Genomic DNA, 22,213 nt, shown 5'->3' with positions numbered 1-22,213 from the left:
TCCAAGGGGTATAAGTATTTATTTCGAATAACCTGAAACTCGAATAACTGAATATGCTCTTTAAAATGACCTACTTTCAGTTTCTTTCAAATTTTAATAAAAGTAGAAAGTAAAAAAGAAAAGGACCCTTGGAATTTGGTGCTACTTCAGTTTTATCCTTGTAAAATAATAAATATTTTACAATACATTGAAAATATAGTCCATTTTTTATTTATTTTTTGTTCCTTAAATGTGTTTTTTTATCTTCAAGGGGAGCAAAAAATATTTTCAAATAACCGAAATTTTTAACAACTGCAGGTTCGAATAACTGCATTTCTGCATAACAACATTTGCATGAGTTTGTTAAAGAAAATTCACAGGAAAATTGCTTCGAATAAGCAGAAAATTTTAATAAGCCATTTCGAATAACCGGGAGTTTACTGTATAATAAATAAATAAATATGTATATATATATATATATAATTTATATATATATATATATAATTTATATATATATATATATATATATGTAATTTATTTATCTATATATTTTATATATAATAATAATAATCCATTTCTTTAACCATAAAATATGAAAATTTACAATAATATTTATAAGCTCACATAAATAAGGTTAGGTGTCACTCATATAGTTAAAAACTAGTCAATTGAGTGATACCTGAACCTATAATTATAAATTATTTATATAAATAAGTTATATATATATATATATATGTGTATATGTATATGTATATATATTTACTTTTTAAATTTAATAATAATTATACTAATTTAATAACAATTTTTTTTTACATTTGCTTTCAGACTACTAATGGTACAAGTTTTGTTTTTTGATTTAGATTCTGTATCTCAATGATATTCTGGCCTATCGATACGATAACCTGTTAATTGTATTTTTATATATTGCATAAATATATATACAAACACTCACACACATAAATTTTAAAGAGAATATTTATATTTTTATAAATATATGTATAAATTGTATATGTTAAGCTTTTTTATATTTATCATTGTATTTTACTGTTTGTATTAAAAATTGATTTTGGAAATATTGCGAGGGCAGAGTTCAACTTACAATTTAGTTTTATTTGCCAATTCAATATATATTATAGCCACGTTTAATTACTTTTAATAATATTTTGCGATATTTTATACAGCGCATTTAAGCGTTGATTCAACGTTATATTTCAACCTTTACTCGACGTCTTTGAGTCACGTTAAATCGACGTTTTACTAACAACGTTACAAATCCTTGCAAAATAGACTGCTTTAACAGCGTTTATGCAACGCTTTTTAGGTAATGTTTTTTCAACGCTAAGTTGCGACGTTTATTCAACGCTTTTTATGTAACGCTTTTTCAACGTTTAGTTGCGACGCTTTTGTAACGTCATTTAGTAACGTTTTTTCAACGTTACGCAATAACGTTTAATCAACGTCTATTAAACAACGTTACACATCTTTGCAAAATCGATTACTTTGTCAACGTTTCCGCAACATCTTTTGCGACCGGTTTCCAACGTTGATTCAACGTTGTCATGTTTGCTGGGAACGGGTGATGCGGAAGTTATCGGACAAATCCTAATTTTATTATTTGAGCATAATAATTAGTTTTTGTCGTTTTATGCGTAGGCATAAACGTTCTATAAAATATAAACTTTATTATTTGAAACACAATTATTTAAAATGAGGTTAAATGCAGCTGAACGAGAATCTTTTCGAAAGCGACTAAAAATATTTTTTGTAAATAAACCTAATATAAAAATAAAAAAAATCGTAAATCATTTTGAAAAGGAAGGATTTGCTCGAAGTACAATATATGATAACCTAAAAAGACTTGAAACTGTTCAATCGTTTTCTGATAGCACCCTGGTCGTCCGACATCCTGGACTAGAGAAAAGAAAGCCGAATTAACGAGACTTGTCAACAATCGAAAAAGGGTCAGTCAGAGAAAAATAGGTATTAAATTCGGTGTAAATCAATCGACAATTGGTCGTCAGTTAAAAAAAATGAATATTAAATTATTAAAAAAATCTTAAATATCTTAAAATATCTTAAAAAATCTTAAAAAATCTTTAAAACCTAAAAAAATCCCTTATTAAAAAAATAAAATATAGATCTAACGTTAAAAAACATCGAAAAGTTAATAACAACAAAGCTTGAAGAACAAAAAACTTTTATACTATCAGAAACAAGCAAATTATTAAAAGAACAAGAACAAAACTTTATATTAATAATAAGTGGAAACTTAAAAATTCTCGCAGAACGACTCGACAAACTTGAATATGAAGCAAAAGAAAGCAATTTAAAAGATGCCATCATCGAAAGAGAAATTTACGAAATTAAAGAGAGCTTGAACTCTCAAGAAGAAAATATAAATAAAAAATTGGAAAAAATAACAACAAATTTAGGGTATGATATAAACTATCTAGTAAAAAAAACAGTGGACTTAGAGAACTGCTCACGCAGAAACAATTTAAGGATCGATGGTGTAAAGGAAAAAGAAGGTGAAAGCTGGGATGATTGTCGAAACTCGATAAAAAAAATAATTAAAAACAAACTTAACATATCTGACGAAATTGAAATTGAAAGAGCCCATCGCATTGGTAATGCAAGAAATGATAAGTTACCAAGAACAATACAATACAATCTTCAAACTGCTGAATTATTCAGATATAACTAAAGTTCTCAATAACGCAAAAAAATTAAGAGAGACTGGCCTATACATAAACGAAGACTACGCGAAAGAAACAATAGAGCCCCGAAAGAAACTGTGGGAGGAAGTTAAACGACTTCGTAAGGCATGTAAGTACGCCATCATTAAATTTGATAAAATTTATTGCAGAGATTTTAAAAAATAAACAGCTGTTTTAAGCGAGCGCATTTTCTAACAAGTTTTTATTTTCTAAAAAATCATTATGGCTTATGAAACAATAGACTTTGAAACGCTGCGTTTAAATATCTTTGATATTGCTAATAAATTTTTACCACATAATCGTTATGACGATTTCAGCTTTTTAAACGAAAAATACTCCAATTCTGCATATTTTGACATACAAAATTTAAAATTTGAACTAAAATAACTTTACGGTAATACACATAAACATCAGAAGTTTACTTATTAATATAGACAAATTAAAAAACTTTCTCCTTGAATGCAAACATGCTCTCAGTATGATCTGCCTTACAGAGATTTGGTGCTCTGACGAAGCAGCAGAGACAAACTCTGACCTCCAAATTCCAAACTATAAATTATTTTTAAAAGAAAGATCAGTTTGCAAAAGAGGAGGAGGAATTGTGAATTATATACGGAATGATCTAAACACTAAGATAAGAAATGACCTTTCAAACTCTAATGGCAATAGTGAGGTCTTCACAATGGAAGTTATAAACACTGCCTCAAAGAATTTTCTAGTTTCTACATGCTACAGACCACCTGATGGTGATACTTGTGAATTCTCAAATTATATTAAACATATAATTACAAAAAATAGAGAACAGAAAAAGTTATTCATAATTGGAGATATAAACATAAATATTTTAATGTACAACAAGCATGCTATTACTAAAAATTTCTTTGACGACATGTTTCAACTTAATATCTTCCCAATTATCAACAAACCTACCATGGTAACTTCCGAATCTATTACTGCTATTGACAATATATTAACAAACTCAATACAAGATCCTTCTCTAAAATCAGGAATAATAAAAACAGATATTTCAGATCACTTTCCAATATACTTCTCTCTATCACAAAATTCCACAAATTTTGATAATTCAAAAATCTTATGTTATAAAAGAATTATCGATGAAACGTCTACTCAAAAATTTAAGGACTTGCTATCGGCAACAAATTGGCAAACTGTCTACCAAGAATGTGATCAAAGAAACACAAACTCTGCGTACATTAACTTTATAAATTTATTTATTCTACAATATAATAAAAGTTTTCCAATTCAACAAAAAGAAACAAAAGCAAAATATTTAAATTGTCCATGGATAACAAAAGAAATAAGAAAATCCTCAAAACAAAAACAAAAGCTATACGTAAAATACTTAAAAAATAGAAGCGAAGCAAACCTTTCCCTTTACAAGCAATACAAAAAACCTATTTGAAAAAATAAAAAAAAAACACAAAACTTTATACTATTCTAATCAAATACAAAAATTTAATGATGACCTAAAAAAGACATCAGATATTATGAAGGAAATTATTGGTAAAAGTAAATTTAATGTTAACAAAATGCCTTCTAGAGTAATAATTAATGAAAGTGAATCTAACAACAAACGAGATATTTCCAATGAATTTAATAAATACTTTGCCAACATTGGTGCTGATCTTGCATCGAAAAATCAATCCCCAAATAATAAATTTAAAAGTTACTTAACAGGCTCACACTGCTCTTTAAATTTCAATGAAATAAATCAAGACGAACATGAAATAGCTATTAAATCACTTAAAATTAAGTCCCCAGGAATCGATGATATCTCTTGCAAAGTAGTCTCAGATGTTTTTGAGGAGATACGTAATCCAATTTACCAAATATTTAGTTCATCAATTTCAACAGGTATTGTACCTGATAAACTTAAAATCTTTAAAATTATACCAATATATAAATCAGGAGAAACCAATTCTTTAAACAATTATAGATCAATCTCTATCCTTTCGGTATTCTCAAAACTCTTAGAACGAATAACCTATAATAAATTAAATGAATATTTAAAAACTAACAAAATTATCAATATAGGTCAATATGGTTTTCAACAGCTACACTCAAGTGAGCATGCAATCCTTGACCTCTCAAATAGGATAAGTAGATCATTTAAAAAAAAAAAAATTCACATTAGGGATTTTTATTGGTTTGTCAAAGGCATTTGACACCGTCAACCATGAGATTTTACAAACAAAAATGAGAAACTATGGTATAAAAAATCAAGCTTTAAATTGGTTTAAAAACTACCTTGATAACAGACAACAGTGTGTTATTATAGATAGAAAAAGCAACTCAAATTTACTAAAAACAAAATATGGTGTACCCCAAGGTTCCATTCTTGCTCCTCTTTTGTTTCTTACTTATATAAACGATCTTCAAAACGTCTCTAATATCTTTAAAACTATAATGTTTGCCGACGATACAAACTTATTTTACTCGTCAAAGACAATCGAAGACCTCTATGAAAAAACAAATGCTGAACTAAAAAAAGTTAACATACGGTTTAAATCAAATAAACTGTTACTCAATATAGAAAAAACTAAGTATATACTATTTCACCCTAATCAACAAATTAAAAAAATACCCCTGAACCTACCAACAATTAATATAGAAAATATATCCATCAAAAGAGCTCTGAATACAGAGTTTTTAGGAGTTCTAATTGATGAACACATCTCCTGGAAACCTCACATAAACTACATAAACACAAAAATATCAAAGAACATAGGTTTACTTTACAAGGCAAGACCATTTTTGTCACAAATAAGTCTCAAACTTATCTACTTCTCATTCATACATAGCTATCTCATGTATGCCAATATAGCATGGGGCAGTACCCACAAATCTAAATTACAACTACTTTACTTACGTCAAAAACACGCTTTAAGACTAGTATACAACAAAAGCAAATTTACTCATGCTCAACCCTTACTGGAACAAATGAACGCACTAAATATATTCCAAATAAATATTTTTCAAAACATACTTTTCATGTTTAAATATAAACTAAGTCTGGTTCCAGAGCATTTTACAGCACACTTTTTTAAAAACAATATAAAAAAATACAAAACAAGAGCAACATGCAACTTTAAGATACCTTTTGAAACAACAAGACTCTCAAAATTCTCAGTTACATATCGTGGTCCCTATTTATTTAACAAATTAGTTTCCAGAAACGAATCACTATTAAACTTCAACAACGAACACTCTCTGAAAAAAAAACTAAAAACTACAATAATCAAATTAAACAACTGTAAGGAATTTTTTTAAATTTGAATAAATAAATAAATGTAACTTAACTTTTAATACAAATCGATAATAAAAATAATATTAATAACAAGGTATATATGTAGCACGTATATATATATACCACGTATGCAACTGATTTTTTATGTGTATTACACGTCTAAGAAATAAGTACTCGATGACAAGACTGACTTAAGTCTTCTGCGAGCTTCCTATGACTACAAATAATTATTTCTTTTTATAAATCTTACACAAATTTTGTTTTTATCATATTTATACACTAACATTATCTTGAAATGAGGTAAATTAACTTATAGTGAAACATCTAAACTCTCCTCCAAAAAATCAGCAGCCTATTTTTATTTAGTGTATTTTTTATTTTAATTGGAGTAATATAGAGATATATTTCTCGGATTATTTTTACTTACACGTTATTATATTGTTGTAATTGGAATTTATTTTATTCATGTCTCGTTGTAAGCAACTATATTTTTATTTACCTCGTATATTTTGAACTTTATATTTATGATTTAAATTTGTATATCTTTACTGCCAATCAGTGATTGGTAACTTGTAATTACTTTGTAGTTGTAAAATAAAACATGTATAAAAAAAAAAAAAAAAAAAAAAAAAAAAAAAATAGAAAACGTGAAAAGACTCCAAAATACACTATAGAACAACAAATAAAGACAAAGAAAAGAAGCAGGAAACTAGTTAACCAACTCTATAACACAAAATCGCTTCTAGTCATCGATGACGAATAATACTTTTGTTTTGCAGGGGACAACATGCCTGGAAATTCTGGATACTACACAAACAACAAAAATATATGCCCAGAAAGTGATTGTTTAAAAGGAAAAGGGAAATTTCCAAAAAAATTATTAATGTGGATAGCCATATCTGACCGTGGTATGTCCGAGCCATTGTTTCGCACTTCCAAGGCTGTAACGATCAATTCATCAATCTATATTAATGAATGATTAAAAAAAACGACTTCTTCCATTTATTCACAAGTATCATGGAGACTTTAACTATTTATTTTGGCCAGATTTAGCAAGTTCTCATTATTCTAAAGATTCTCTAAATTGTATGGACCAATATGTCTATTACGTTGATAAAGAATCCAATCCCCCAAATGTGCCTCAAGCACGACCAATTGAAAATTTTTGGGGACATTGGCACAGAAGGTTTACGAGGGAGATTGGCAAGCTTCAACAGAGCAAGTTTTGATTGATCGCGTTAAACTAAAACTACAAAAAATTGATTTAAACTTTTTACAGTCGCATATGAAAGGCGTCAGAGCAAAATTGAGATCAATTGCAGATGGTAGTGTTTTTTCATATAAAAAATAATATATTTTTTATTAAAAGATAAATGCTTTATTTAAAATGAATATAATAGTAGTTTGTTTTTTTATTTATAAATAAGTTATTGACGTTTTTATTTTGTCCGATAACTTCCGCATCACCCGTTAATCAAAGGTAAAAAAATGAAAGAAGTTAACCTACGTACTGTGTTAGCTTTTCGAGAAATGGGGCAAGGATACACAGCAATTAATACTTTTTGTCGTTTAATGAATATGCCTCCTGGTATGACTAAACGTGGTTACCATAATATGAATAACAAACTTCACCCTGCTTATATTAAAACCTTTAGAGAGAGTACAAAAAAAGCCTCAGAGGACATATGTAAGGAAAAACTTGGTGCAAATTATGATGAATCATTAATTGTAAATGTTGCTATTAGCTCAGATGGTTCATGGCAGCGCAGAGGATACTCCTCAATGAATGGTATAGTCACAGCAATATCTCATGGAAAGTGTATTGATGCTGCTGTCCAGACAAAAAGTTGTTACCCCTGCAAGATATGGTCAAGAAGAAAAGGTACTCCGGCTTACGAGAACTGGAAGATCACACATAACTGCAAGATCAATCATAAGGGTAGCTCAGGAAGTATGGAATCTGTAGGCGCTGTACAAATATTCAAGCGATCTGTCAAGGAGCTTAAACTCAAGTATCTCACATACATTGGAGATACCAAGTCTTATATGCAAGTTTGTGATGCAAATCCATACCCAGGAGAAATTATTGAGAAAGCAGAGTGCATTGGACATGTTCAGAAGAGAGTGGTGCAAAACTACGAATTTTGCGAGATCGTTACAAAGGTTATACATTACCAGATGGAAAATAAATGGATAAATTCTCTTCAAAACTATTATGGTATAGCAATACGCCAAAATATTGATAGTCTATATGGGATGAAAAAGGCTGTTGCTGCAATACTTTTTCACTGCGCACAATCTGACAACTTATAGCAACAACACCAGTTTTGCCCTAAAGGTTCCAGTTCATGGTGTAAGTATCATTCTGACCAGAAAAATTATCAAATCAAAGTGTATCCCAAAAGCTATAATTGAACTCATTAAACCAATTTTTTCTTACAAAGATCTTGGCAGTGATGAATAGCTCAAGAAATGTTTGCATGGACAAACTCAACATGTCAATGAATCGCTGAATGGGATGGTTTGGACTCGGGCACCCAAAAGAGTACATGTGGAAAGAACAGTTGTTGAGATTGCTTTAGCCTCTGCAATAACTAGCTTCAATAATGGAGTTCAGGAATTACTACCAGTATTTGAAAAATGTAATGTTGTGCCTGGATATTTTACAAGAAAAAGTTCTCTAAATGTAGATTATGTACGCGTTAAACAGAATGAGATAAAAAGTACAGGTGCCACAAAAACAGGAGAAAAAAGCTAAGAGTTATTAAAAAAGGTTTTATTGACCAACATAACGAAGCAGAAGGTGTTACATACAACAGTGGTGGTTTTAGTAGGTTTAATTGTGTAAAAGCCCTTGTATTTTTTTAAATTGTGTTTTTCTAGCGATTCACTTTTTGCGTATCTTTTAATTTTTTAACAAAGATAACTTTTTAACCGCTCATTGGAATTCTTTCAAATTTTCAGCAACTATTCCTGTGATGTGCTTTTAAAAATGGTATTTGTTTGTAATAAAAATAAGTACTTTTTGTATTATTGCTAAGAAACATTTTGTTAAAATTTTTTTAAAAGTCTTTAGCATTTTTTCACATAATTTTTTTTGTTAATAAATTTTAAGTAAAAATATTTATCTTTTCTAAAATCTCTATGAAAATACGCTTCTTTTGAGACCCAGGTTGACATACTTTTGAATAACTTTTTTTTCGACAATATTAGGGACTTTACCTTAAATACTAAAGATTTGAACCCAAATATCTTTACAACTTGACGTGATGGTGAAAAATGGTTTGCATATTTGAAATCAGCATATTTAATTTGTTTTGAAAAACCACCTAGTTAACAAGATATGCACAATAAAATTTTATTTGCTTATCAGTGTAATAAATTATTTAAAAATATAACATTTTTGGATTTCTTTAAATTTTCATATTACATTAACATGAAATATCCGTTATGTAAAAACCCCGATTAAGTCATTATCCGGCCAAATATCAAATAATACTACTATCCGGCCGGATAGCTTATCCGGGACACCCCTATTTCAGATAAAATTTAGACTGAAGGTGAATTGAAGATATGGTTTGACAAGTAAAAACAAGTAAAAAACATTAAGACTGTCACAGTTCTAGTATTTATTTAATGCGGTGTCGAAGAAGGGTCGTTTTCCAAATTTGGTCAACAACCTTTGATATATTATCTTTTTTTTCCTGGTAACTAGAATAAACGACAAAAAAAATAAAATAAAGCCATGTAAAAAGTCTTTAAAACAGTGATGGAACGATTAGAGCACGTTTTGCAGGCATTGCATTTGTTTTGTAAAATACTTTAAAAAATGTTAATAATTATAATAGTAATAATAAATTACAACTAAGCAAGGATTTGTCGATATCAATTAAAACTAATTTGAGCCGCATTTTACAATTTCCCCACCCCCCATAGTGATCTTTGTGATCAAATGCCAGCTTTTTAAGAACATGTCTCGCAGATTGTGCGCGACACTGGGTGAAAAGGATTAACACCCCTTCTCTTTATACGCACGCACTCTTTGTACTTAACACGTAGGGAAAACAACTCATGAATCAAAAAAGTTTTTAAATCAAAATAATTTTGACGAATTTTTTACTCTAATATTAAGATTTCAGACGCACTAAAAAAATCCACTAAAAAGAGAAATAGTCTTTGAAGGAAAAAGTTAAAGATGAAGCCATTAAATTTTTTTTAAAAAAAAAACCTATAATAATGACTATTCTTCCACTTCAACTTTAGACTTTTTTTTAGTGGTAAACTTCTTTTTAGCCTTTTCAGGTTTATCTTTCATAAGTCCTTCTAAAGCATCCTTTGCTCTGGGATCCTTTGGGTGTAAACCAAGCTTTTCTATATACCTTTTGTTTCGCTTTTGCTCCTCTTCATCTTCTAATTTTTTTAATTTCTTTTCTCTCATTTTTGACTTATACTCAGCAATCCAAAGAGGCATCATTTTCATATTCTGCTCAATTTTTTTTAACCTAAAGTTTCAATTAAGAAAAATTACTTTGACAGATATTAAATATACTTTTAAATATTGCATAAAGCTCTAGTTTTCAATATTACAGTGTCAAATCTAAATTCCATTAAAATTTTAAAACTAACAACTATTTTTTTTTTCCTAAACTAATATTTTATTTAAAAGGCCAAAACAAACGACTTTGTGTCAAACTTTAAATGGGTAATAACTTGATTCTCCATGCAGCGGCCTTGTTCCTCAAGGTTTGTTTTATGGGCTTAAAGAGTTGAGAGAAGGTAAAAGGCAATGAAGTAGCCTCCTCAACTGTAAAGGCCTTCTTGGATTTGGGGAGGTGAATAAGATTTTAAAAAAATGTTTAATGAGAAATCTATCAAACGTTAATAACAAGAATCTTTTTTAAAAACTAATTTATATTTTATTTAAAACTAATATATAGAAAAAACTGACTTTAAACTAGTATTGGTATGCTTTAGATACGCCTAGCATATTTTTGTTTATTTTATGTTGTCTGTGTGAAATTTATGCCTAATATTTATGCACAACAAATTTACAATAAAATTTATGCACAACAATTTCTTACTTATATGATGTAGAACGATAAAAAGTAAATCTTTTATTTAAGTAAAACTTACCGCTCTTCTTTTTCTAATATATGTTGTTGAACTTTTGGCATTGGATCAAGCATTCTGTCGCGTGATGGAAATATCGGAAAATAATGTCCAGCTCTAATAAGCTCTTTTCTCTTTTTTCGAAAAACATGTGCACTAATTTTTGGTGGTTGCCACTTATTTTCACCAATCAACTTTTTTCTTCGTAACTGTAGAAGATCCCTCACTTCATCAGATACTCGAGGTGGGGGGTCTGGAACAGAACATTTTTACATCTTTTCATCGCCATAATCCAACACACTGATTGTCCAAATGACAAAAAAATTATACCTTCTAATTCTTCTCTTGTTAATTGAGGATAAGGAGTAAAATACTGAGCATTGTGTTCACCAAGAATTTGGTGTGTTACTGGTAAAACACGAGGAGTTTTGTGAAGGCAAAAACCTGTTGATATAGATCTAATAAATCAAACCAAAATAAATTTAATGTTATTGTATTGTACTCATTATTACGAGTATAAAAATCAAATAAAAACAAATTTAAAAAACTAAATACAGGCTTATCATAATTCATAGGAAGGCATGCATTCGCACACCATTATATGACAATGCAAATAATATTCTGTTTCGAGCTTTCCAAATTTAAAAATGAACTAAAAAAAATTCATTTAAAAAAAGAAAAGAAATCTTAATGCAAGAGAAAATGAAAAAAATTTAACTATAACTTAACACAAAAAACAAAAATATAACTCAGCTAAAAAAAAAAACCCAACAAACTGAAACGGTAAGTTTATTTAAATCATGTTTTTAACTACGCTTAGAATAATAAACTTTGAATTTTTTATCTTTACTGTTTATTAGTAAAAACATTTAAAAACATTTATTTTTTTATTCAACTACAATTTTTTTTATCATTATAAGTGTATTAACTTTAATGATTCTGATATAAAATTCATGAAAGAGACTTTTGTTGTCTAAGAAAGTCATTGTTTATAAAAACGAAATAACTTTTTATTATTAATAACATTTATTATAAAAAAATGCATATTTATATAATTTATATAAGTTAAAAAAACTATATTCAACTTTAAATAAAAATCATCAGTAAATTGTTACTTTATTTAAATGTGTTTTGCTAATATAAAAACATTAGCAAAGATAAACATTTCAATGTCATTTACTTCTCTAAGATAAAATTCAGAATCTTTTTTATTTAGTGCATTTTTGAAATGTTTTTGAAATAGCTGTGACCAAACTGTCAAAGTAAAATATTAATTGCCTAGTCATATAATGGTGGCATACCTTCCTGTGAAAGCCTATAATACAAAAATGGAAATTAACAACAACAACAAAAAAAAGCCTGCTATAAACGGTTAAACACTTTAAGGTCGGCAGTTAGGTCAGTATTGTCAAATGTAAACCTTAATTTAGAGGGCTGTTTATTAATATTTTTTATCATAGTTATTCTTCAAAACTTTTCAGACTATTTTTGAAAATAACAATGTCTTACAAGAAGTAATGCGGTTTTCCAAAAATACCTTGATTTTTGAGAAATTTCTTATTTATAATATATGACAAAAATTAATAGTATACAAGAAGAACCTAACTTTTTATCATTGATTGATAACAAGTTAGGTTAACATTGAAGAACCTAACTTTTTATCATAGTTATAGCAAAATATTACAAATAAAATCCTTACAATGTTGCAAATTTACAAAAAACGATGTTTATGTTGTAATTAGTTAATTAGTTGAATTTACTAAACTAAAAATATTTAATTGAATTTACTAAACTAAAAATGTGTACAAAAAATCATTGTTTCACTTTTAATACAGCCAGGAGAAATGGTTCAAAATGATTTTTATACAATATTCTTTAAGTTTAACTGTTAAATAGAAACAATTCATTAGAATTTATCGAGCCAATACATTTTTTATTAACTTCAACTACAACAGCCTCTGACAACCAAAAAAAAATGCCTCTGACAACCAAGTGATACATTTTCAAATTTTAGATTTGAACTAAATATGAGAAAATTGCAGGCAATGCTCTTATATTTAATTCATATTTAAAGGTCAACCTATTTTTCAAAAATTTTTCACTTATTCACTAACAATTGAATTAAATACCAGAATGTGATTATTGCAATACTTATATTAGTAAGAAGATGAACATCATGCTTATTAATTTTCTTCTTTTAAATGTTACATATAACTATAAAATAAAGTTACAAATGGTGTTGCTAACAAATGACTCATAAAATTAGTTTTATAAAAGCAAAAACAGAGAGAAGAAAGTCAAAATAAGTGACTAACTATTTTTCAAAAAGTATAGTTTTCAGAAAAATAGTTTAAGTCTTATTAATAGTTTATTTGTATAAAATGTGATTAAAGAATAGTATGAAAGTATAGAAAGGTTAGAAAAACAAACCACTTGTGCAAAATCAAATCTAATTTACAAAAATATTTAAGAATCTAATTTATAGATTCATTTTTGAAGAATAACTACATAGCATGTCTTAATAGCTCGTTTAGTTGGAGTTTTTCTTTTAAAATTATAATTATACAATTAAAATTTCAATACAAAAACAAACCTTAGTGAAGAGAAACAGACCAAAATTGTAAAAATAGAATTAAGTAAAAATGATGACACTTTGCTTAAAATCATTTAATAAATTCAGACAAACATTATTAAACAATATTAATAAAGATTCTTTTATGAAATTCATGATGAAATCTATCTAATCTCAAAGTCATATAAGCAAAAGATTTTATATGGTAATAAAAACAGGGTAAAATGGATATATTGCCTTAAGATGCATTTGTGAGACACAACGTAAATTGATCAGTATTACTAAGTTGCACAAATGGTATTGAAAATGTCTAACAACAGAAAATTCAGAAAAAACAGAAAACAAACAATCTGCCTTAAGTTCATTTTGTCAATGACTTTTGTTCTATGGCCATTTAAAAAAAAAGTGAGATTTTATTGACTGGCTATAATAGAGATTTTATGCTGATAAAGAATCGTATAAAAATATAGGTCTGAAAATCATAAAAATTAATACATTATTTTAAATTAAAAAATTGTTAATAAGAAGAAATTGCAATAACTTAATAACAATTTTAAGGTAACAAAAGTAACGAGAGCACCTTTAATACAAAAATAATGATAGCATATTTTTTTAAATATTTTAAGTAATAAAATTTGAAGTTGCAAGGATTGTCCATAGACAAATTATTAAAATCAAAAAAAAACCTACATAAAAAACTTTTAACCTTAATTTGAACAACAAATTACAACTTCGATAAATCGTCGAAGAGATGACCTGTAAATAAAGATGCGTCATGACCCACGTTTGGAAATCGTTAAACAGCAATTTTATAAATACTCCGCGGTTTAGGGTGAAGCCCAACACTGCGGAGTCAGAAAATGTTACACAGTCATTCGCATCGTCAATAATTAAATTACTTTTATACAATTTTTTTTGTGAAAGTGCGACCATAGCAAACACTGTTTAGCTCGTACCGCGGGAGTACCGTATCGACCAAAACCTTTTCCTTCCATTGAGCTTTGTTTTTTTTTGAATTTAATAATAACCGATTTTATTTGCTGTTAAGTATGGCTGAAGCGGAACTTAATATTGATTCAGTTATAGCTCGTCTTCTAGAAGGTAGCTTGTTTGTTGTATATTGTTTTGAAAGCTTTTTTTTAAGGAAATACTTTTAGCAGTCATTTTTTAACCTTGTTCAACGAGGTTTTAAAATCTTTCCAAATGTATGTTTATTGTATAGCCAACCCATAAAATTAACTTTATATTACTCATAACATAATTACTTTGTGTTATAATTATTTTATATTTAACCTTTATCAAAATAAAACATTAGATTGTACTTAAGAATTGAATTAGTTTTTGCAAAATCTTTAAATAAGCATAAAGGTTCTGTAACCACATTTTTAAGTACGATCTTTTGTTTTATTTTTAAGTTTGATGTCAAGTAGGCTTTTTTTATTTTGAATTTTTTTTTTATATATTCTTAAATACATATTAGCTCTCAAAATCGTGGGGTGTCAATATTGACTTCTTAGATTTATCAAAGTTTTGATTTCTGTAAAACATGAACACGAATAATCTGAATGTCCTTTATATAACTTTTTTTATAGTTTTTATAAAAATATATTGCTAAATAGCGAGCTTGCATAAAGCAAAACTATCTTTTAGTGTTTTCAATTAAGTAAAAATATAGATAGAAAGTTGAAGAATGTTTATAATGTTGAAGTTATTATATTAATTTTTAATAAAAAAATTTTTATTTGAAAAAAAAGTCAGAAAACTTGAATAATATAATAAAAATTTACTGTCTGTAAATTTCAGGTTTATTACTTACAAAGGTTCCCTAGTAAATTCTTTGTAGGTATGCATGTACATAGATGATAGTGTATCATCAGCTGACGTGAATATTATTAAAATATTTTTGCATCAGGAATAAAACTGTTGGCCTCATCAATACCTTTCTTTTTTTAACCAGCTTGTCATACTTTCATGCATCTCAGGAAAAATGTATGGTCTGATAAAAATTATGCAGTAAATGCATTTACTCAATTTGCAGATTATAAAATTAAAATACTTCTAAAATCGGGTAAGAATTAATGGCTTATTGGTGGTGACTTTAAACAATCATAGTTATTATTATCAGGCCTTATTTTAAAAGGCTACGCTTAGAGCGATTTATGTAACTAATTTTATGTAAGCATTAAAAGAATTTGGTTAAGTGACTTTTTACCATTTTTTAACTTTTAAATTTTTTTATAAGCAGTAAGAAAAAAGTAGTTAATTTTTAAAAAAACCACATTAACTTTTGAATGATGGTTAAGTAAAAATATTTGTTACAATAGTTTGAATGACAATTATGTTAGATATAAGGGCTATTTACTAATAAAAAAAACTCAAATAAAATAAAAAATTTATATTAATTTTGTTTTTATTTTATTGTAATGTTTGATTTTTTGCTTAAAAAACCCTAATACTTTAAGCTTGAAGCAAAGATCATAATAATATAATTTAATTTTGATAAAAAATGTATGATTTAATTTGAAACTAATTTAATAAAAATATATTATTTTATTCTGATAAAAAAATATAATTTAATTTAGTTTTAAAAAATATATTATTTAATTTTGATTTAAAAAATATATTTAAGTTTATTACTATAATAATTAAATTTTTTTTAATGTTTATTATTATAAACATTAAAAAAAAATGTAATATTAGATTTAATTATTTAATATTACCAAAATAAATAAATAAATGAACATTCCCTTATAATAATAATAAAAAGAAGTTAAGTAATATCTAACTCGTTTTGCAGTAATTAATAATATTGCAGTAATTTAAAAGCGTAAATGTCTTTAAAAAATAAAAAAATAAAGAGAATTTTATGACGTCAAATTCACATTAGGCTATTGCGTTAAGTATTTTTTATTTAAAACAAGGCCTGTATTATTATTATTATTATTATTAAAGTTCAATGACAAATGAAAAATGCCTATAAATATACAGTTTATGGTAGTTGTAAAAAAATTTTTTTTTTAAATTTATCATGATTGTTTTTGTTTTTTGGGGGTTTTGGCATTTTATTGGCAGTTGATTCCATTGTTTGAGTTTCCTATTTGAGAAGAAGTTGTACCAGACATCAGACTTGTTTTGCTTCTCTCGTTAGGAAGTTTTGTTTTTTTATGTTGTTGTCGTTTTTTAGTTAGGTTGAACTTAAAGAGAAAGTTGATTTTATTTAATCTAGTTTTTATTTGGAAATTTGCATATTTGTTACATCAAATTTGTTTTCTTGTTTATCATTGGTTATTTTTTCATTATACAAAATTAACTTTGACAAATAGTACTTCTTTTCAAAATTTAACCCAATAAATTCTTTCAAGGTACAGTTATATATGCTTGAAATAGAAGTTACAACAGTCCCGTACCCAGATGTTATCCCATACCATTGATCAGTATGGGCGCCCAAACTTAAAGTTCCATAAGTTATAAATTTCGATAAATGAAAATCACTTTAGGTGTACGTAAAATAGCTTTACGCGTACATAAATTAAAGGCAGTGTAATGCTTTACAAAAAGGTATGATGTATATATTTAACAAAATAATTAAAATAAAAACAAACGTAAAAACATTTTATCTAAGTTCTAAATGAAATATTAAATATAAAATCATCAAAATGAGCGTTTTATTTAAGTTCATCAAAATGAGCGTTTTATTTAAGTTCATCAAAATGACCGTTTTATTTAAGTTTTTAATTAAAATAATAAAACTGCTAAGAAATAAAAATAAAACAGCAAAAAAACAACTTATTTAAATTTCAAATAAAATAATTACATTAATAAAAACATTAAAAAAAAAAGTTTTATTTATGTTCTAAATAAAATAATTCATGCATAAAAGTGTTTTCACATTTTTTTGTTTAAGTATTTGATAAACAAAAAAGATTTGTTGCAATTAAAAAAAAAATAACGCTTTTACTTTTTTTGCCTAAGTTTTGAGGGCTTGTTGGTGAGCGCGAAATACAGATAAGACTGATAATATATCAGCTCTCTGAATTAGGGTCAGCATTCAGCAATGCCGACCTAACTGCCTGCGTTAAAATGTTAAAGATTGGCAAAAAATTGCCGATCGTGTTTCTTGTCTTATGGTCAGACCATTCTATTTTTTTTTTGCCAACCTTATAACAACCTCTCAAAGATTGAAGTCGGCAAATAATTGCCGACCTCATATATATATATACATATATGATATATATACAGTGGTGGCTCAAAAAATTAGAGCCACCCAACATTTTTACAAATTTTCATTGTCTGAAGCTGATTTTCCCTATATTTTGTAATGAGTTAAATTTACCACTATTTATTTTGGGAATATAGTATATAAATAATAGTAAATGACAAAAATATAGAAGTGTAACGTATATTTAGGAAAAATAAATAAGATATACAAAATATTGTACACAAAATCACTAATACTTAGTGTGGCCACCTTTTGCAGCAATTACGGCTTCAACTCTTCTGGTCATACTTTTGATGAGGTTTTGACAATTTTTTTTAATTAAATTAATTTTTCAATCAAATCTCTTTTATTTGTTATAAGATTTTTACTTATATCCCTCTTTAACAATTCCCATAAATTTTCTATGGGATTTAGGTCAGGCGAGTTTCCTGGCCAGGGTAATACATGGATTTTTTCAGCCTCTAAAAACTTTGTTACAGTTTTTGCCTTATGGCATGGAGCAGAGTTGTGCTGGAAGGTAAAGTTCCCATTCGGATACCACTCCATCGCTTGAGGAATCATTCTTCCTTCAAGACTTGGATGTACTGGTCCTGCCGCATTGTATTTTTTACAATGTATAACCTTCCAGTACCCTGGCTACTAATGACTGACCAGACCATAATTTTTAGCGGGTGCTTCACCCTCTCCACAAGACAATCTTCATTGAACATTTCACCTGTCCTTCTTCAGACGAAATTAGTTTTATCCATTAGAATTTCCAATGTGGATTTAACTGAGAAGCAAACCTAAAATTTTCAAAATTTGGTTAATATTTCTGATGAAATACTTATATTCTTTTTTTTTAATATGGTATTCGTTTAAATTTTAATGTGTTTATGAAGAGAAACTGAGTACTTACTCTTTCCCAATCATCAGTGGTAAAATGGCGATGATTTTTAGCCCATTAGAGGCGTTTATCCTTCATTGCCTGGGTGAGCCTTGGTTTTTTGGCTGGTCTACAGGCCTTAAACCCCTGCTCCGCCATTCTTCTCCGAAGTGTTGCAAGGAATATTGTTATACCTTCATTGTTTATGATTTCCTTAAGCACTTTTTTCGATTTTCTCCTATTTTCTATCACAATATCCATTATTTTTCTTTCGGTGCGAGGCGTTGTAATTCAATTTCGTCCACAATTTTTTCTTTTATTCAATTTTAGTGATTGATTATTGTCCAGTATTCTTTTAATCTTATCGACTGTTGCTCTGGAAACATTCACACACTTGGCAATTTGCCTGTTGGAATGATTTCCACTCGACAAATATCCTTGAATAAGCCCTAGTTTTGTCGGAGAAATATCTTTCTCTTTGCCCATACCTTAAAAACACCAATTATTTTAAAAAATAGCAAAATTTACCTAAATATGATAAAAAAGTTGTAAAATAATGATAACTTACTTGTAAATAGAATATATAATAAGTGTTGAATAGTAAAATAAACAAATTTTGGTGTAAAAATATAAAATCAACAAATAAAAACCGCCAGAAACACAACTATCGCCCAGTACAGCACGTGCTAAAATGTGACATCTTCTGCAATAATGCAACTAACTTCACTCTAAACCGCTCAATAGTGTTGTCATTGTAAAAATATGTTCAAAACAAAGTAATTAACAATGCGAAATGACAAAAACTGGACATCCGTATGTATTTTAATTAATTTCACAGTCGAAACTCAAATATTGTCTAAATTTTGAGGTGGCTCTAATTTTGAGTTATCCACCAGCATATATATATATATATATATATATATATATATATATATATATATATATATATATATATATATATATATATATATATATATACATATACATATACATATATGATATACATATACATATATGATATATATATCATATATATATATACATATATGATATATATATCATATATGATATATACATCATATATATATATATATCATATATATATAATATATATATCAACCCTCGGAATTAGGAAAAATGAGGTCGGCAATTATTTGCCGACTTCAATCTTTTAGAGGTTGGTATAAGGTTGGCAAAAAAAAAATTTAATACAATGGTCTGACCATAAGACAAGAAACACGGTCGGCAATTTTTTGCCAATCTTTAACATTTTAACGCCGGCAGTTAGGTCGGCGTTGAAATGTTGGACGAAAGTCAAAAGTAATTAAAAGTGACGTATGTGTTGGCGTAAGAATCATTTTTTTCCTTCCGTACTTCCCAAATGCAACAATCTATAGAACTATATATATATATATATATATATATATATATATATATATATATATATATATATATATATATATATTTGAATTTTTTTTTGCGGCTTTGCAACTAAAAATGATTTTTATTTAAAAACATTAGCAAGTAACAAATTTGTTTACTTTATTTATTAAAAGTTTATTAGTTTATTATTTTATTATTAAAATTATATCGCTGTATATATCGTTTATTAAAAAATAATTGCTGCGATTTAATTTGCATAATAATAAAAAAGTTTAACTTACGTTTTGTGCAAATTTTTGATGCAGCTGTTTTTTGAGTACAAAAAAACAAAATATAGGAGGGAAAACCAAAAAAACAATTTTTTTTTAACAAATAAAATTTAAATATTGAACAATATTTAGTAATTTTTTTAAATAGGTTTGACAGTTAAGCATTAATTTATTTTTAATAAACTTGAATATATTTTTTTAATTTAAGTTATATATTTTTTTTATTAGAATAAAATTATATATTTTTGTTAAATTAGTTTCAAATTAATAGTAAATCTTTTATAAGAATTAATTTATGTTTTTATGATCTTTGCTTCAAGCTTAAAAAATCAATCATTACAATAAAATATAAATAAAATAAAAATAAACTTTTAATTTTATTTGAGTTTTTTTCATTAGTAAATAGCGCTTATATCAAACATAATCCTCATTCAAACTTTTATAACAAATAATTTTACATAAACGCTATTTTTTTTATTTTTTTTATTTTTATATCTTTGCTTCCAACAAGGCTGCAAGCAACCACTATAAAAGTTGGAAGTTATTGGAAGAGAAAAGATAAAGTTTGCAGAGCAAGATAACAATTGACAGACGACTTAAAAGATTGCAAATTATATGAATCAGGAAAGCAAGATGAAGAAAGTAAATTCTAAAAACTGATGTTTGAGGAAAAAAACTAGAGGAATAAGAATTTTTGGAGCACTTATTTACAGAAAAAGGATGAAACTTAATTGAATGACAAGTAACATGAGAATGAATTTTAGTAGATGGCACAAGAGACGCTAACTCTTTAGAGCAGTGCCCATTATAGTATTAGTAGAAAAAAGGAAGAGAAGCAACGTTACGACAATGTGATAATGGTTGGAGGTTGGCTGCAATGCGTTTTACAATGCGTTTTTGCACCTTGTCTAAAAGAGAACTAAGCTGTTGCAGAAGTGAGATCCTTTTCAAGCTTATATGCCCCCTCCAAGCAATCAGAGAGTGTTGGCTTATCATGACAAGAATAAATGGTAATATTTTTTTGTTTTTGTTTTTTTGTCATTCAACTCCTCAAGGCCGAGAAGGCCACTACAGATGAGGAGGCTACTTAATAGTGGTTATAACCCTCTCTCAACTCTATAACTCCGAAACACGAACCTTGAGGAACAATGCCGCTGCGCGGAGAAACAAGTTGAAATCTCATCAGCGAGCAATGCCACCTTAGATGTGAGAATATCTGGAAGATCGTTAATGTAAATTTAAAAGAGTATAGGGCCAAAGATTGAACCTTGAGGAATAATAGTTTTCAAGAGACCAAACCGTGATTAAAAGCACCTAAGGGTGAATCTGGAGAAACTGAGCACTGACTAGGATCAAAAACAAGATATAGGTCGAGTTGAGAAGGTAAATAATTCGGGTTGTCTGGAAAGCGAGTTGGATAGTTGACTATTTGAGTTGGAGATTGAGAAAGAAAAAAGTTGAGGGCCTTAACACCAGCAGAGTCACTGACACTAGAGCCAAGCCATTCAGTGTGATGGGCATTCAAGTCACCAACAACAACGATATTGGTTGATGGAAAAAGAGAGAGGGCTTGGTCAATTTGATCAGAAATAACATTGAAAAAAGTGTAGTCTTGAGATGAAGGAGAATGATATAGAACAGTGGTGATAAGCAAAAGCACATAAAAGAATAGTCTGTGGATTCAAACATAGCTTCGCGAAAAATGGGTTAATTCTTATGAATGTAAATGCCCAGGACAAGCATGTGACTATTGGAGTCTTTATGAATTAAAGGACGATAACTATCAACATTAAGATCATAAGATAAGACAGCTGAACTCAAATTAGTTTTAC

The 22,213-nt window shown here is 27.7% G+C and overlaps 2 protein-coding genes across 2 annotated transcripts in view; one reads left to right on the top strand and one right to left on the bottom strand.

Moving 5' to 3' along the window:
- Nucleotides 1–10,036: 10,036 nt before the first annotated feature.
- Nucleotides 10,037–14,517, bottom strand: LOC101237615 (uncharacterized). Its single transcript, XM_065805088.1, has 4 exons — nt 14,352–14,517; nt 11,404–11,531; nt 11,098–11,326; nt 10,037–10,466 (listed from the first exon to the last, which is right to left on the bottom strand). Exons 1-4 carry the CDS (start codon nt 14,420–14,422, stop codon nt 10,205–10,207), a joined length of 690 nt encoding a protein of 229 aa, XP_065661160.1. The 5' UTR covers nt 14,423–14,517; the 3' UTR covers nt 10,037–10,204.
- Nucleotides 14,518–14,564: 47 nt separating this feature from the next.
- Nucleotides 14,565–22,213, top strand: part of LOC100197630 (serine/threonine-protein phosphatase PP1-beta catalytic subunit) — a 28,180-nt gene continuing 20,531 nt past the window's right edge. Inside the window, exon 1 of the mRNA XM_065805087.1 lies at nt 14,565–14,746. Coding sequence (XP_065661159.1) covers nt 14,695–14,746 — 52 coding nt within the window. The 5' untranslated portion in view covers nt 14,565–14,694. The remainder of the gene's footprint in view (nt 14,747–22,213) is intronic.

This window comes from Hydra vulgaris, chromosome 09 (assembly GCF_038396675.1).
Source record: "Hydra vulgaris chromosome 09, alternate assembly HydraT2T_AEP".
In the NCBI taxonomy this organism is placed as follows: Eukaryota; Metazoa; Cnidaria; class Hydrozoa; order Anthoathecata; family Hydridae; genus Hydra; species Hydra vulgaris.
The sequence above is the reverse complement of the archived record's forward strand: the minus strand, read 5'-3'. Positions and strand labels throughout refer to the sequence as shown.

Coding starts and splice junctions, on each gene's coding strand:
- LOC101237615 (XM_065805088.1), bottom strand. CDS start 14,422: ATGACGCATCTTTATTTACAGGTCATCTCTTCGACGATTTATCGAAGT. Junction 11,327..11,403: donor AACAAGAGAAGAATTAGAAG/GTATAATTTTTT, acceptor GTTCTGTTCCAG/ACCCCCCACCTCGAGTATCT. Junction 10,467..11,097: donor ATATTAGAAAAAGAAGAGCG/GTAAGTTTTACT, acceptor TTGAAACTTTAG/GTTAAAAAAAATTGAGCAGA.